This window comes from Xenopus tropicalis, chromosome 8 (assembly GCF_000004195.4).
Source record: "Xenopus tropicalis strain Nigerian chromosome 8, UCB_Xtro_10.0, whole genome shotgun sequence".
NCBI classification, from domain to species: domain Eukaryota; kingdom Metazoa; phylum Chordata; class Amphibia; order Anura; family Pipidae; genus Xenopus; species Xenopus tropicalis.
The window spans coordinates 10470272-10484069 of NC_030684.2; the positions used below are offsets into that span (position 1 = coordinate 10470272).

Here is a 13798-nt window from a genome sequence, read left to right on the forward strand (position 1 = left end):
CCCATAGCTACAGGGTCTCTCTCACTGGCACCCAGTCTGCTGGCCCATAGCTACAGGGTCTCTCTCACTGGCACCCAGTCTGCTGGCCCATAGCTACAGGGTCTCTCTCACTGGCACCCAGTCTGCTGGCCCATAGCTACAGGGTCTCTCTCACTGGCACCCAGTCTGCTGGCCCATAGCTACAGGGTCTCTCTCTCACTGGCACCCAGTCTGCTGGCCCATAGCTACAGGGTCTCTCTCTCACTGGCACCCAGTCTGCTGGCCCATAGCTACAGGGTCTCTCTCTCACTGGCACCCAGTCTGCTGGCCCATAGCTACAGGGTCTCTCTCTCACTGGCACCCAGTCTGCTGGCCCATAGCTACAGGGTCTCTCTCACTGGCACCCAGTCTGCTGGCCCATAGCTACAGGGTCTCTCTCTCACTGGCACCCAGTCTGCTGGCCCATAGCTACAGGGTCTCTCTCTCACTGGCACCCAGTCTGCTGGCCCATAGCTACAGGGTCTCTCTCTCACTGGCACCCAGTCTGCTGGCCCATAGCTACAGGGTCTCTCTCACTGGCACCCAGTCTGCTGGCCCATAGCTACAGGGTCTCTCTCACTGGCACCCAGTCTGCTGGCCCATAGCTACAGGGTCTCTCTCTCACTGGCACCCAGTCTGCTGGCCCATAGCTACAGGGTCTCTCTCACTGGCACCCAGTCTGCTGGCCCATAGCTACAGGGTCTCTCTCACTGGCACCCAGTCTGCTGGCCCATAGCTACAGGGTCTCTCTCTCACTGGCACCCAGTCTGCTGGCCCATAGCTACAGGGTCTCTCTTACTGGCACCCAGTCTGCTGGCCCATAGCTACAGGGTCTCTCTCTCACTGGCACCCAGTCTGCTGGCCCATAGCTACAGGGTCTCTCTCACTGGCACCCAGTCTGCTGGCCCATAGCTACAGGGTCTCTCTCACTGGCACCCAGTCTGCTGGCCCATAGCTACAGGGTCTCTCTCTCACTGGCACCCAGTCTGCTGGCCCATAGCTACAGGGTCTCTCTCTCACTGGCACCCAGTCTGCTGGCCCATAGCTACAGGGTCTCTCTCTCACTGGCACCCAGTCTGCTGGCCCATAGCTACAGGGTCTCTCTCACTGGCACCCAGTCTGCTGGCCCATAGCTACAGGGTCTCTCTCTCACTGGCACCCAGTCTGCTGGCCCATAGCTACAGGGTCTCTCTCTCACTGGCACCCAGTCTGCTGGCCCATAGCTACAGGGTCTCTCTCTCACTGGCACCCAGTCTGCTGGCCCATAGCTACAGGGTCTCTCTCACTGGCACCCAGTCTGCTGGCCCATAGCTACAGGGTCTCTCTCACTGGCACCCAGTCTGCTGGCCCATAGCTACAGGGTCTCTCTCTCACTGGCACCCAGTCTGCTGGCCCATAGCTACAGGGTCTCTCTTACTGGCACCCAGTCTGCTGGCCCATAGCTACAGGGTCTCTCTCTCACTGGCACCCAGTCTGCTGGCCCATAGCTACAGGGTCTCTCTCACTGGCACCCAGTCTGCTGGCCCATAGCTACAGGGTCTCTCTCACTGGCACCCAGTCTGCTGGCCCATAGCTACAGGGTCTCTCTCTCACTGGCACCCAGTCTGCTGGCCCATAGCTACAGGGTCTCTCTCTCACTGGCACCCAGTCTGCTGGCCCATAGCTACAGGGTCTCTCTCACTGGCACCCAGTCTGCTGGCCCATAGCTACAGGGTCTCTCTCACTGGCACCCAGTCTGCTGGCCCATAGCTACAGGGTCTCTCTCTCACTGGCACCCAGTCTGCTGGCCCATAGCTACAGGGTCTCTCTCTCACTGGCACCCAGTCTGCTGGCCCATAGCTACAGGGTCTCTCTCACTGGCACCCAGTCTGCTGGCCCATAGCTACAGGGTCTCTCTCTCACTGGCACCCAGTCTGCTGGCCCATAGCTACAGGGTCTCTCTCACTGGCACCCAGTCTGCTGGCCCATAGCTACAGGGTCTCTCTCACTGGCACCCAGTCTGCTGGCCCATAGCTACAGGGTCTCTCTCACTGGCACCCAGTCTGCTGGCCCATAGCTACAGGGTCTCTCTTTCTTCATTTTCTCTTTCTTCCTTTCCATCATTCCCCATTATTCTCTCTATTTCCATCTCATTCTCTCTTCTATTCTCACTTTCACTCACTCTGTCTCATTCTCACTCTTTTACTCACTCCATCTCATTCTCTCACTCCACTCACTCTGTTTTATTCTGTCTCATTCTCAATCTTTTACTCATTGTGTCTCATTCTCTCACTTACTCTGTCTCATTCTCTCACTCTTCATTCACTCCGTCTCATTCTCTCACTCACTCACTCTGTCTCATGCTCATAATCTTTCACTCACTCTGTCTCATTCCCTCACTTTTACTCACTCCGTCTCATTCTCTCACTCACTCACTCTGTCTCATGCTCATACTCTTTCACTCACTCTGTCTCATTCCCTCACTTTTACTCACTCCGTCTCATTCTCTCACTCCACTCACTCTGTCTCATTCCCTCACTTTTACTCACTCCGTCTCATTCTCTCACTCCACTCACTCTGTCTCATTCTCTCTTTTACTCCCTCTGTCTCAGTCTCTTACTCTTTCACTCACTCCATCTCAACGTCTATGTAAATACAGCCATAAGCTCTCACAGAAACTCCTCTATCAAAAGAAACACAGGATTTATTTTCTTATTTTTTTGTAAACATATTCCGAGGTATCTGACTTCCTCTCTCAAAAAAATCCTTCATTCCCAGGGTCAGAGTCTGCCCAGCTTTCTACCCTCTCCTGCTGCCCCCTCCCATAAGAATTCATAAAACTCACCCCCCACCCTTAGGAATGTGTAATCTGAGGTATAACAGCTAGAGCTGCAGCAGGAAGCTACTGAGCCCAAGCTAAAATGGCAGCTGCTATCTTAAACAAACAGAGGGAGCTTCTAGGGCTGTTTACTCTGGTATGGTAAAGCTTTCTGCACTAATGTGGCAAATCTATTGGCAGTTTCTCTTCCAGGCACCACTGAGCACCGAGGGGTTTAATAAAGGACACAATGGCAGCAGTGGGACAGATCCAGGCAGTTCCTAGTGGAAGAGTCTACAGGCAACTTTTTGATGCTGAGGTGGGCCTCAGAATCTATTAAACAGCTTTGCATCTTTTTTTATATAATAATAATATCCACATTCCAAAATTATACAATTACTTTTTTATTAGCACATTCAAAGTTAATGCAGCATATGGTTTAATGTGCCCCACCCAGGGCCGCCATCAGAAATCATGGGGTCCCTTGCAGCAAAATTTTCTGGGTCCCTCCCATCAGTACAAAGGACACACAGACATAAAAAGTATCAGGGCCCCCCTAACACAGTGCCCCCCTAATGCTATGCTGGCCAGGGCCCCCCATACACGGTGCCCCCCAAAGACAGTGCCCCCAATTGACCCCATACACAGTGCCCCCATGCACAGTGCCCCCTGAAGACAGTCTTCTCTGGGTTCTTCGGTGGTGGCGGCTCCAGGGACTTCGGACTCCTCCATGAGACAGGCCCTTTTAAGGTTGACCAATCAGACTGGATTACGGAATACAGGGCCCGAGCTAGCCAGAAAATTGTAGCACGGCTGGGCCCCCTTTAAAATGAAGTATAAAATATGGCCAATTACACATGTTTAACAAATCAGTACTTGTGTAACAGGTTCAGCTTGTGCGGTCCCTCGGAGAGGCTCGTGCTAGAGCGGTGCAGCATGGAGGTGCAGTGGACACTGGGAACATTCCTCCAATCAGAAGCCGGGATAACAACACAGCATTGCCTGAGTCTCACCACCAGAGCACGTAGGTAGAATCCATTCTGTATAATTACCCTTTTAGCATACTGCAGCTTAATTGCTGGGTGCAAAATTGTGATTATAAAGAACAAATGCCCATAGGCATATAAACAACTAAGTTCTTTTTCTTACACAGGGATAAAATGACTCCACCTGCTAGGAAAAAGCAGGAAAGTGAGGATGATATTGCAGCAAGAGAAGTGAGAGGTCTTTCTGATGTCATCGGTAATAATAATTTATGTGAATAACTGCAGCATTTCTGCATGGCTGAGTGTACTGAGGGATATGTAAGACAAATGTACATTTCAGCCGTTATGTCTTTGGGACATAGTATTAAAATGCATGTATTGGGATTGTGAAAGTGGGGGTTTTGCTCTAATTTTCATGTCTTAGATCCAATATATAATATGATATTTCATTCCACCCTAGTTCCAGAAAAGAAAGATACCGGCATTCTTGAGCGGATCGCTGCAAACAGACTGGAACGCCATGAAGTGGCACTGTCCAACCTGCACAGGGAACTGGCTGAGATCAGCAAAGTGAGAAGAAAGCTGTCCCCTTAGATCTTAAAAAAACATATATATTTTTTTGGAATAACATTTTTCTCATCTTGCCCTTTAACAGGAGATGGAGCTATCAGTATTGGAAGTGGGGAAGCACCTGCAGCAAAAGATCTCGGAATCAGATGCAAATATTGAACTTTTGTTTCAGAAACTGGAAATCGGTAACGACAGCACCACCACAAAGGTAAATTTGCAGATTGAATTGCTTGATTTTATCTGTCTGTGATTTGTTTCAGCAGTAACAGAAAGCATGAAGAATAGGAAATATTATATTGTTTAAAGGGGTTGTTTTTTGAGTTAACTTTTAGTATAATGTAGACAGTAATATTCTGAGACAATTTGCAATTGGTCTTCCTTTTATATTATTTGTGGTTTTGTAATTATTTCACTTTTTGTTCAGCAGCTCTCCAGTTTGGAATTTCAGCAGTTACCTGGTTGCTAGGTTCCAAATTACCTTAGAGACCAGACATTGGATTGCATGAGAGACTGACATATTAATAGGAAAGGACCTAAACATAAAGAAAAGCAATAAAAAGTAACAATAACAATAAAACTCGAGCCTCACAGAGCAATAGTTTTTGGCTGCCGGGGTCAGTGACCCCCATTTGAAAGTTGAAATAATTTAAAAACTATTAAAAATAAATAATAAAGAGCAGTTGAAAAGTTGCTTAGAATTGGCCCTTCCTGTGCATATGGCAGCAACTCTTGGGTATGTATGTTGTGATTGGGCTATGGACAGGCTGCCCCTAGTACGTTATCGCTAAATAAATAAAACGTTATTAATATTTGTTTTTTATAGGAAATAAATGAGACTTGGGATGCAGTGACCCAGGAATCTGCCCGTACAAGGCAGTGCATCAAAAGAACCGAAAGCACTTTACTGGCGCTAGAAGAAAACAGAGCGAAACGAGTAAGTGCAGCATTTGGTGCATTTGTGACAATGAAGTCATATAAAACAAGGAATAGGTAACAGTTCTACTTTATCAATGATCAATGTTAAAATGCAGTGATTTGCTCACGTTTCTTGTACAGATTTCTGAAGTCTTAAAGAAATACACGTCCCTCTTAAAGGACATCTGCCATCTCATGCCCTCCGACGTGGACAGATTTATTCATAATGAAGCCATGGTAAGTGATTTTTAGTATTACAGTTTATTTCTACAAGAGGCACAGTGGGAAACAAAGATTTACCTAGCTGGTTATGAGAAGCTGAGTTGACAGGCTTTATGTTGCCTTACTTACTTCTAGTTTATAAGTGCAAACAAGCTAAAGTTGCCTACATAAAGTTCCCTTACATGGGCAACTTTAGCTTGTTTTCACTTATAAACTAGAAGTAGGTAAGGCAACATAACATCTTGTAGTCATTGGGAGAAACTTCCTCTGTGGCGGAAACTAAATGTAAAGATCACTTCAAATAAGTTATATTTCTATTTAAAAGCAAAATGGTTGCATCTTAAGCCATTTTTCCTAAATCAGAAAGGATGTTAATCAGAGTGAAATCTGTTATCCAAAAACCCATTATCCAGAAGGCTCCAAATTACGGGAAGGCCAAATCCCATAGACTCCATTTTAATTAAATAATTCAAAATTTTAAAACAAATTACCTTATTTTATGTAATGATAAAACAGTACCTGTACTTGATCCCAACTAAGATATAATTACCCCTTATTGGGGGCAGAACAGCCCTATTGGGTTTATTTCATGGTTAAATGATTCCCATTTCTCTGTAATAATAAAACAGTACCTGTACTTGATCCCAGCTGAGATATAATTACCCCTTATTGGGGCAGAACAGCCCTATTGGGTTTATTTAATGGTTAAATGATTCCCATTTCTCTGTAATAATATAACAGTACCTGTACTTGATCCCAACTAAGATATAATTACCCCTTATTGGGGCAGGCAGAACAGCCCTATTGGGTTTATTTAATGGTTAAATGATTCCCTTTTCTCTGTAATAATAAAACAGTACCTGTACTTGATCCCAACTAAGATATAATTACCCCTTGTTGGGGCAGAACAGCCCTATTGGGTTTATTTAATGGTTAAATTATTCCCTTTTCTCTGTAATAATAAAACAGTACCTGTACTTGATCCCAACTAAGATATAATTACCCCTTATTGGGGCAGAACAGCCCTATTGGGTTTATTTCATGGTTAAATGATTCCCTTTTCTCTGTAATAATAAAACAGTACCTGTACTTGATCCCAACTAAGATATAATTACCCCTTATTGGGGGCAGAACAGTCCTATTGGGTTTATTTAATGGTTAAATGATTCCCTTTTCTCTGTAATAATAAAACAGTACCTGTACTTGATCCCAACTAATATATAATTACCCCTTATTGGGGACAGAACAGCCCTATTGGGTTTATTTCATGGTTAAATGATTCCCTTTTCTCTGTAACAATAAAACAGTACCTGTACTTGATCCCAACTAAGATATAATTACCCCTTATTGGGGGCAGAACAGCCCTATTGGGTTTATTTCATGGTTAAATGATTCCCTTTTCTCTGTAATAATAAAACAGTACCTGTACTTGATCCCAACTAAGATATAATTACCCCTTATTGGGGGCAGAACAGCCCTATTGGGTTTATTTCATGGTTAAATGATTCCCTTTTCTCTGTAATAATAAAACAGTACCTGTACTTGATCCCAACTAAGATATAATTACCCCTTATTGGGGGCAGAACAGCCCTATTGGGTTTATTTAATGGTTAAATGATTCCCTTTTCTCTGTAATAATAAAACAGTACCTGTACTTGATCCCAACTAAGATATAATTACCCCTTATTGGGGGCAGAACAGCCCTATTGGGTTTATTTAATGGTTAATAATTCCCTTTTCTCTGTAATAATAAAACAGTACCTGTACTTGATCCCAACTAAGATATATATATAAGATTCGGTGTATCCCTATTAGTAGATGTAAAGTATGTAAAGACTCTTTATTCGGAATACCTCAGGCCTCGAGCATTTTGGATAATAGATACCGTACCTGTACGTGTTTTCATCTGTACTTTACTCAAACATACCCATCTTCTTCTGCAGTATCCCTTCCAATCTGCTGTTTGTTTCTGAATTGATTTTTATTTTCAATAATTTTTTATTTCAGATGATTAACCAGGCAATTTTAGCTAACCACCGAGCTCTGGCTAGATTATCTGTAAACCTTCTGGAAGCCAATCTGAAGAGGGAGAATACCCAGCGCTTCCAATGGCAGGACCTGAAGAAGGCCTGGGAGTGTTACCAGAGGGAGATCATAATGAAGGAGTTCAGGTAGGTCCCCAGCCCCTAACAAGGGTTATATTTCTACACTGTGCTGTAATACGTCAGAGAAGGTTATAGGCTGGCATCTGTTCCAGTTTTCATTGGCAATAGAAAAGGTAGAAGCCTGGTAAGTTTGCCCTAAGCTAATAGCCCAGGTATCTGCTAGAATAAAGAGAGGAAACACCTGTTCTTTTCGGAGTCCATTGCTTCATAATTCAGCTATAGATTTAATTTCAAGGGTCCCCAAATTTTTCTAAGCTATCTGGTCAGTGTCGGAACTGGAACACAAGTCGTAGCAGTATATCACTCTGGACCAGTCTGATGTGGAACTTGTTACTTTATCACAATCAGAAATATGTTTTTCTTACAGACACTGGCTTCACCCATCAGTTGAGTGCACTGGCTGGTCAGTAAGGGCAAAATAAATCTAGATATAAGGAACATTTCATGTTACCTACCTGATACAGGCCCTGACATCTTACCCACCATTCTAAGGGGCACATTTACTAACCCACGAACGGGCCGAATGCGTCCGATTGCGTTTTTTTCGTAATGATCGGTAATTTTGCGATTTTTTTTCGGCGTCTTTACGATTTTTGCGTAAAAACGTGAGTTTTTCGGCGTCTTTACGTTTTTTGCGTAAAAACGCGAGTTTTTCGGCGTCTTTACGATTTTTGCGTAAAAACGCAAGTTTTTCGTAGCCATTACGAAAGTTGCGCAAAGTCGCAATTTTTTCGTAGCATTAAAACTTGCGCGAAACGTCACGCCTTTTAAGTTTTAACGCTACGAAAAAGGCGCGACTTTGCGTGCAAGTGTTAACGCTACGAAAAACTCGCGTTTTTACGCAAAAATCGTAAAGACGCCAAAAAAATCGCGAAAAATACGAAAAAGTCGCAAAATGTTCGTTTCCAATCGGAACTTTTCCAATTCGGATTCGAAATCGTGTCTTAGTAAATCAGCCCCTAAGTGTATATAACTAAATTAGTAAAGGTAAATGCCACGCAGATATAAAGAACCCCTAAACTATTTTTTACTGGCTCCTCCCAGTTACACCTTATTCTGTTTGTTTTATAACTGAATCAGTGAAGGCAAATTATATCTAGATATGAGAAACACCTTGTATAACTGGTTGTATTAGACTATTACATAGATACTTGGATCATTGGCAAAAGGCATCTTAAGGCATTTATAAAAAGCTGTAATGCCCTTTTCCCTCCCATTTTTCTGTTGTTATTTTTGCAGGGTGTTTGCTGAGAAAGAAATGGAACATATACCCACAAGTGTGAAAGTATTAGTGGATCAGCTGACCACCCAACTCAGCTCTCTCAAAGAAAGGAGACTTCAGATTCTGGGTTTAGCCAGGTACTGGGTTAAATAAGATCCTTTTTTATGTGAGTCTGTTTGACTGGTGGTGCTTACAGACTTGACTTATTTCACTTAATCACTGTCATTTCAGTCTTATCATCAAATATAGAATTTTGCTTTAAACAGCCCACTATGTGCATCGAGAGGAAATTGTCCTAATTTTGATCCCGTAGCACTGAACCTTTTCTTTTTTCAGAAGTTTTGTACCTCCTACTTGCACGAGAACAGGTGTCATGGAATGGTATGAATCGTTGGCAGCCCTGAACAGTCAAGCTGGTAAGTGATCATGGAATGTTATCAGTTAGGGCCTCATTGGCATACTGGTGAAGAATCCTAATAAAAGACACGTTTATTCTTAAAATCCTATAACTTATTACTGCTCTGGTGCAAATTTTCCTCTGTGTTAGCAACTATAATTAGCCAGTCCATGTGTGAATGGTTTTGCTGTATTTCCATTCCTGTTAAAGGGATGCAGCAACCCAGTGTGGTAGCACTAATGCTAATGGCACACCTGGTGTTTCCTCCACCAGGGTATTACTGCCAGTGGAGAAATGCCTGTCACCATTGGTTCTGCTGGTTACAATTCCAGTCACTGGGCAGCTTGAGTAGCGGGAGATGTATCTCGTCTGGAACGCTACATGCTCTGTCAGCCTAAGGGTGGAGACAAGGAGCTACTTAGTAGCTTGTCAGGGCTACTAAACACCAGAAATTCCCCTGCCATAGACAATACTGAGAATTGCCTCTGCTAAAACACACGTAGAGTCAGTTATCAGTAAAAGATCAGCATTGCCTATTTTAGTAGCTGCTTCTAGTAGCTCCGCGTGTCTTCACCCTTAAGCATACCATACATAGACTGATCTGGTCTTTCTGTTTTAGAGTTGCTTCTCTCATCCAACCAGTTTAAAGTTGTTTGCCCTGCACTGAATTATTATGTTCACCCATTTATGCAGAGTCCATCAACAAACAATTCTTAGAGAAGCTTCAGGAGCTGCGGGAGGAATTCTGCCAAAAATTTGAGGTGAAAGCAGAAAGCTGTAAAGTAAGTACCATGGCTTCTGGGATAACATTGCCTAGGGGCCACAACTTTTCCTTCCCATAAGATACACAAAGTCAAAATCTGTGTGCCAGCGGCTAACAGGTCATACAGTTAGGGCACTGGCACACAGGGCCTGACTCCCACTAGCAGGGTTACCCATGCACTGAGCTGGAAATCATTCAGGTAGCAAAATGCTTGCAATCACCCCATGTTCCAGAGCCCTTATATGAGAGTTTCTCCTTGTACAAATGCCTTCTGTGCCTCCATGTCAGCTCTTAGGGATACTGTCTTGATTTTTATGGGGTACTTTTTTTTTTTGTAACTTAAGTTTTATTAAAAGTTTGAGAAAAATTACAAACATTGCGTATGAAGTGCAAATATATAACAGTTGTAAGGCAACTCGTCCAAACAGTGCAGTTTCTGGGGGTTTAGGTAGATTGCAGGGATCAGATTGGTCTCAGAAAACAACAGTTCACACCCAGCACATAGGTTTAAGCTGACCTCAATCAGCTTTATTCACATATAACCGGCACACAGGAGTATATTAGAAAACAAAACATAAAAGTAAATCCTAGCCTGTCCGGCTCTAACTAAACATACGGCAGCTCCCTCTCTATGCAATAGAGAGGATCTAGCATCCAACTCTACAAAAACTAAAGTAGTTGGGTTACTCACTGTGTCCGGCTCTCTCCTTACTGCATGCAGGCAGTTCCCCAGGAAGGGAGAGAGTGAGTAACTCTGCAGACACCATGTTTGAAGGGGTTTCCCCTGAAGCCTAACGAGGCCACTAATTAGCCAGGCTTCACCAAAACCTGGATAGCCTGTTGAATGAAAGTCCCACCCGCTCACTTCCATTCACTCCAGGGCCCTTTTTTACCGGCTTTTCCAAAAGCCTAATGCAGTGAAAGAACACTCTTTCACTGCTGACATACTTTCCCTGGAGCTTAGTATTTATAAGAGAGAAATCTGGGAGAAATATAAACACCTTCCACCTCTAATCCAGCATTTCTCTCACACACCCTCCCCCTCTGTTTCGAAGTAGGGGTCGGAACACAACTAGCCTCAAGACAGTGTACCCGGGATAAGGCATCTGCATTCCCCAGCTGGGACCCCGGTCTATGCTCCACTGTGAACTTGTAGTTCTGAAGGGCCAAGAACCATCTTGTCACCCTTCTATTCTTTTCACGATTTTCACACATCCATTTAAGGGGAGCGTGGTCAGTAACTAATGTAAACTGACGGCCTAACAGATAGTATCTAAGCTCCTCCAGTGCCCATTTCACTGCTAAGCATTCCTTCTCTACTGTAGCATAGTTTCTCTCATGGATGTTCAGCTTTTTACTCAGGAAAACTATAGGATGCTCTGCACCCTCTCTGATTTGGGACAGTACTGCTCCGACTCCCACATCGGATGCGTCAGTCTGCACAATAAATTTCTGTGTAAAGTTTGGGGTTATCAGTACTGGTTGGCTGCATAAGGCTTTTTTTAGGGTCTGAAAGGCCTGTTCTGCCTCAGAGTTCCACTTGATCATTATGGACTTGGTCCCTTTTGTAAGGTCAGTCAGAGGGACAGCTATAGTGGCAAAGTTAGCTATGAACCTTCTGTAGTAACCAGTGATCCCCAAAAAAGCTCTAACCTGTTTTTTTGTGACTGGTCTAGGCCAGTCTTGAATTGCCTGCACCTTGTTAAGCTGAGGCTTAACTAGCCCTCTACCAATGTTGTACCCCAAATACTTGGCTTCTTCCAGGCCTATGCTACATTTTTTTGGGTTAGCTGTCAAACCGGCCATTCGTATGGAATCAAGCACGGCCTGTACCCTGGGTAGATGGGATTGCCAATCCGAGCTATGGATAACTACGTCATCAAGGTACGCTGCTGCGTACTGCCTATGGGGCCTTAAGATTTGGTCCATGGTACGTTGGAAGGTTGCTGGGGCTCCATGTAACCCAAATGGCAACACTAAATACTGGAACAGACCTTCGGGAGTGCTAAAAGCAGTTTTCTCTTTGGCTCGGTCCGTCAGGGGAATCTGCCAATAGCCCTTGGTCAAATCTAAGGTTGTCAGGTATCTAGCCGTCCCTAGTCTCTCAATTAATTCGTCCACACGAGGCATAGGGTAGGCATCAAATTTGGAGACAGTATTTAATTTTCTAAAGTCATTGCAGAAGCGCCAGCTCCCATCCGGTTTTGGTATTAAGACAATGGGACTGGACCAATCGCTATGTGACTCCTCAATGACTCCCAACTCTAACATCTTTTTAACTTCTTGAGATATGGCTTCTCGTCTAGCTTCAGGCACCCTATAAGGTTTTACGTTAACCCTTACCCCAGGTTCAGTTATGATGTCATGCTTTACCAAAGAGGTTCGTCCAGGTTTCTCAGAAAAAACATCCCTATTTTTGATTACAAAGGTCTGTACCTCTTTCCTCTGTCTGACAAGGAGTCTGCCACCTTAACCTCTGGCACTAGGGGTTCTGCCCTTAGAGATAAAGTAGGCTTGGTGAACAATGACATCCTTTCTTTCCAGGGTTTTATAAGATTGACGTGGTAAACCTGCTCAGGTTTCCTTTTACCTGGTTGGCGAACCTTATAATTTACTTCACCAATCTTTTCAAGAATCTCAAAGGGCCCTTGCCACTTTGCCAAAAATTTGCTTTCTACGGTGGGTATTAGCACTAGTACACGATCCCCCGGGGAAAAATTGCGTACTCTGGCACCCCTATTATACACCCTCTGTTGGGCTTCTTGTGCCTGCTCCATGTGCTCTCTTACTATGGGCATCACCGCGGTTATTCTGTCCTGCATTTGGTCTATATGCTCAATGACACTTTTAAAGGGGGTGGGTTGTCCCTCCCAAGTCTCCTTTGCTATGTCCAACAAGCCCCTTGGGTGCCTATCATATAGCAACTCAAACGGTGAGTAACCCGTAGATGATTGAGGGACCTCCCTTATAGCAAACATCAAATAGGGTAACAAGTAATCCCAATTTTTCCCATCCTTGTCTACCACCTTCTTAAGCATACTTTTGAGCGTTTTATTAAACCTTTCCACTAACCCATCAGTCTGGGGGTGGTATACAGAAGTGCGAAGTTGGACCACTTTAAACAACCTGCACAGCTCCTTCATGACCCGGGACATAAACGGGGTGCCTTGGTCAGTGAGTATTTCCTTTGGGATTCCTACCCTGCTAAAGACATGTACCAATTCTCTAGCAATGGATTTAGAGGAGGTATTACGTAGAGGAATGGCCTCGGGGTATCGCGTAGCATAATCCATGATTACCAATATATGTTGGTGTCCCCGTGCAGATTTTACTATTGGGCCCACCAAATCCATGGCTATCCTCTCAAATGGTGTCTCTATCACAGGGAGAGGGACCAAAGGGCTACGAAAATGTGGCCTAGGAGCCGAATACTGGCAGTCTGGACAGGAACTACAGTATTGCTCAACTTCACCATGTAGCCCTGGCCAGAAAAACCGTTGCAAAATTCGCTCCTTTGTCTTCTCTACCCCTAAATGTCCGCCCATCACATGTTTATGTGCGAGGTCAAGTACAATACGCCGGTATGGTTTTGGGACAACCAGCTGCTCCACCCGGTCATTTCCCTTTTCTACTACCTGATATAGCAGGTCATTTTGGAGGGCTAAGTAGGGACAAGAGGGTCTAGAGTCAGAGTCTACAGGTTTCCCATCTATCATTTTTACATTGGCCCTTGCTCTAGACAG

General features: G+C 44.5%; 1 protein-coding gene across 5 annotated transcripts in view; it reads left to right on the top strand.

Moving 5' to 3' along the window:
* The window catches only part of ccdc180 (coiled-coil domain containing 180), a 35017-nt gene that overhangs the window by 739 nt on the left and 20480 nt on the right, over positions 1 to 13798 (top strand). For 3 of the 5 annotated variants that reach the window (XM_031891402.1, XM_012968714.3, XM_031891404.1), the window contains exons 2-12: positions 3017 to 3134; positions 3703 to 3839; positions 3969 to 4057; positions 4262 to 4371; positions 4457 to 4579; positions 5195 to 5305; positions 5428 to 5523; positions 7516 to 7679; positions 8913 to 9032; positions 9232 to 9311; positions 9986 to 10074. In XM_031891402.1, coding sequence (XP_031747262.1) covers positions 3066 to 3134; positions 3703 to 3839; positions 3969 to 4057; positions 4262 to 4371; positions 4457 to 4579; positions 5195 to 5305; positions 5428 to 5523; positions 7516 to 7679; positions 8913 to 9032; positions 9232 to 9311; positions 9986 to 10074 — 1188 coding nt within the window. In that variant the 5' untranslated portion in view covers positions 3017 to 3065. Of the gene's footprint in view, positions 1 to 3016; positions 3135 to 3702; positions 3844 to 3968; positions 4058 to 4261; positions 4372 to 4456; positions 4580 to 5194; positions 5306 to 5427; positions 5524 to 7515; positions 7680 to 8912; positions 9033 to 9231; positions 9312 to 9985; positions 10075 to 13798 lie in introns of all 5 variants that reach the window. The other 2 variants (XM_031891405.1, XM_031891403.1) reach the window with 2 other exon arrangements.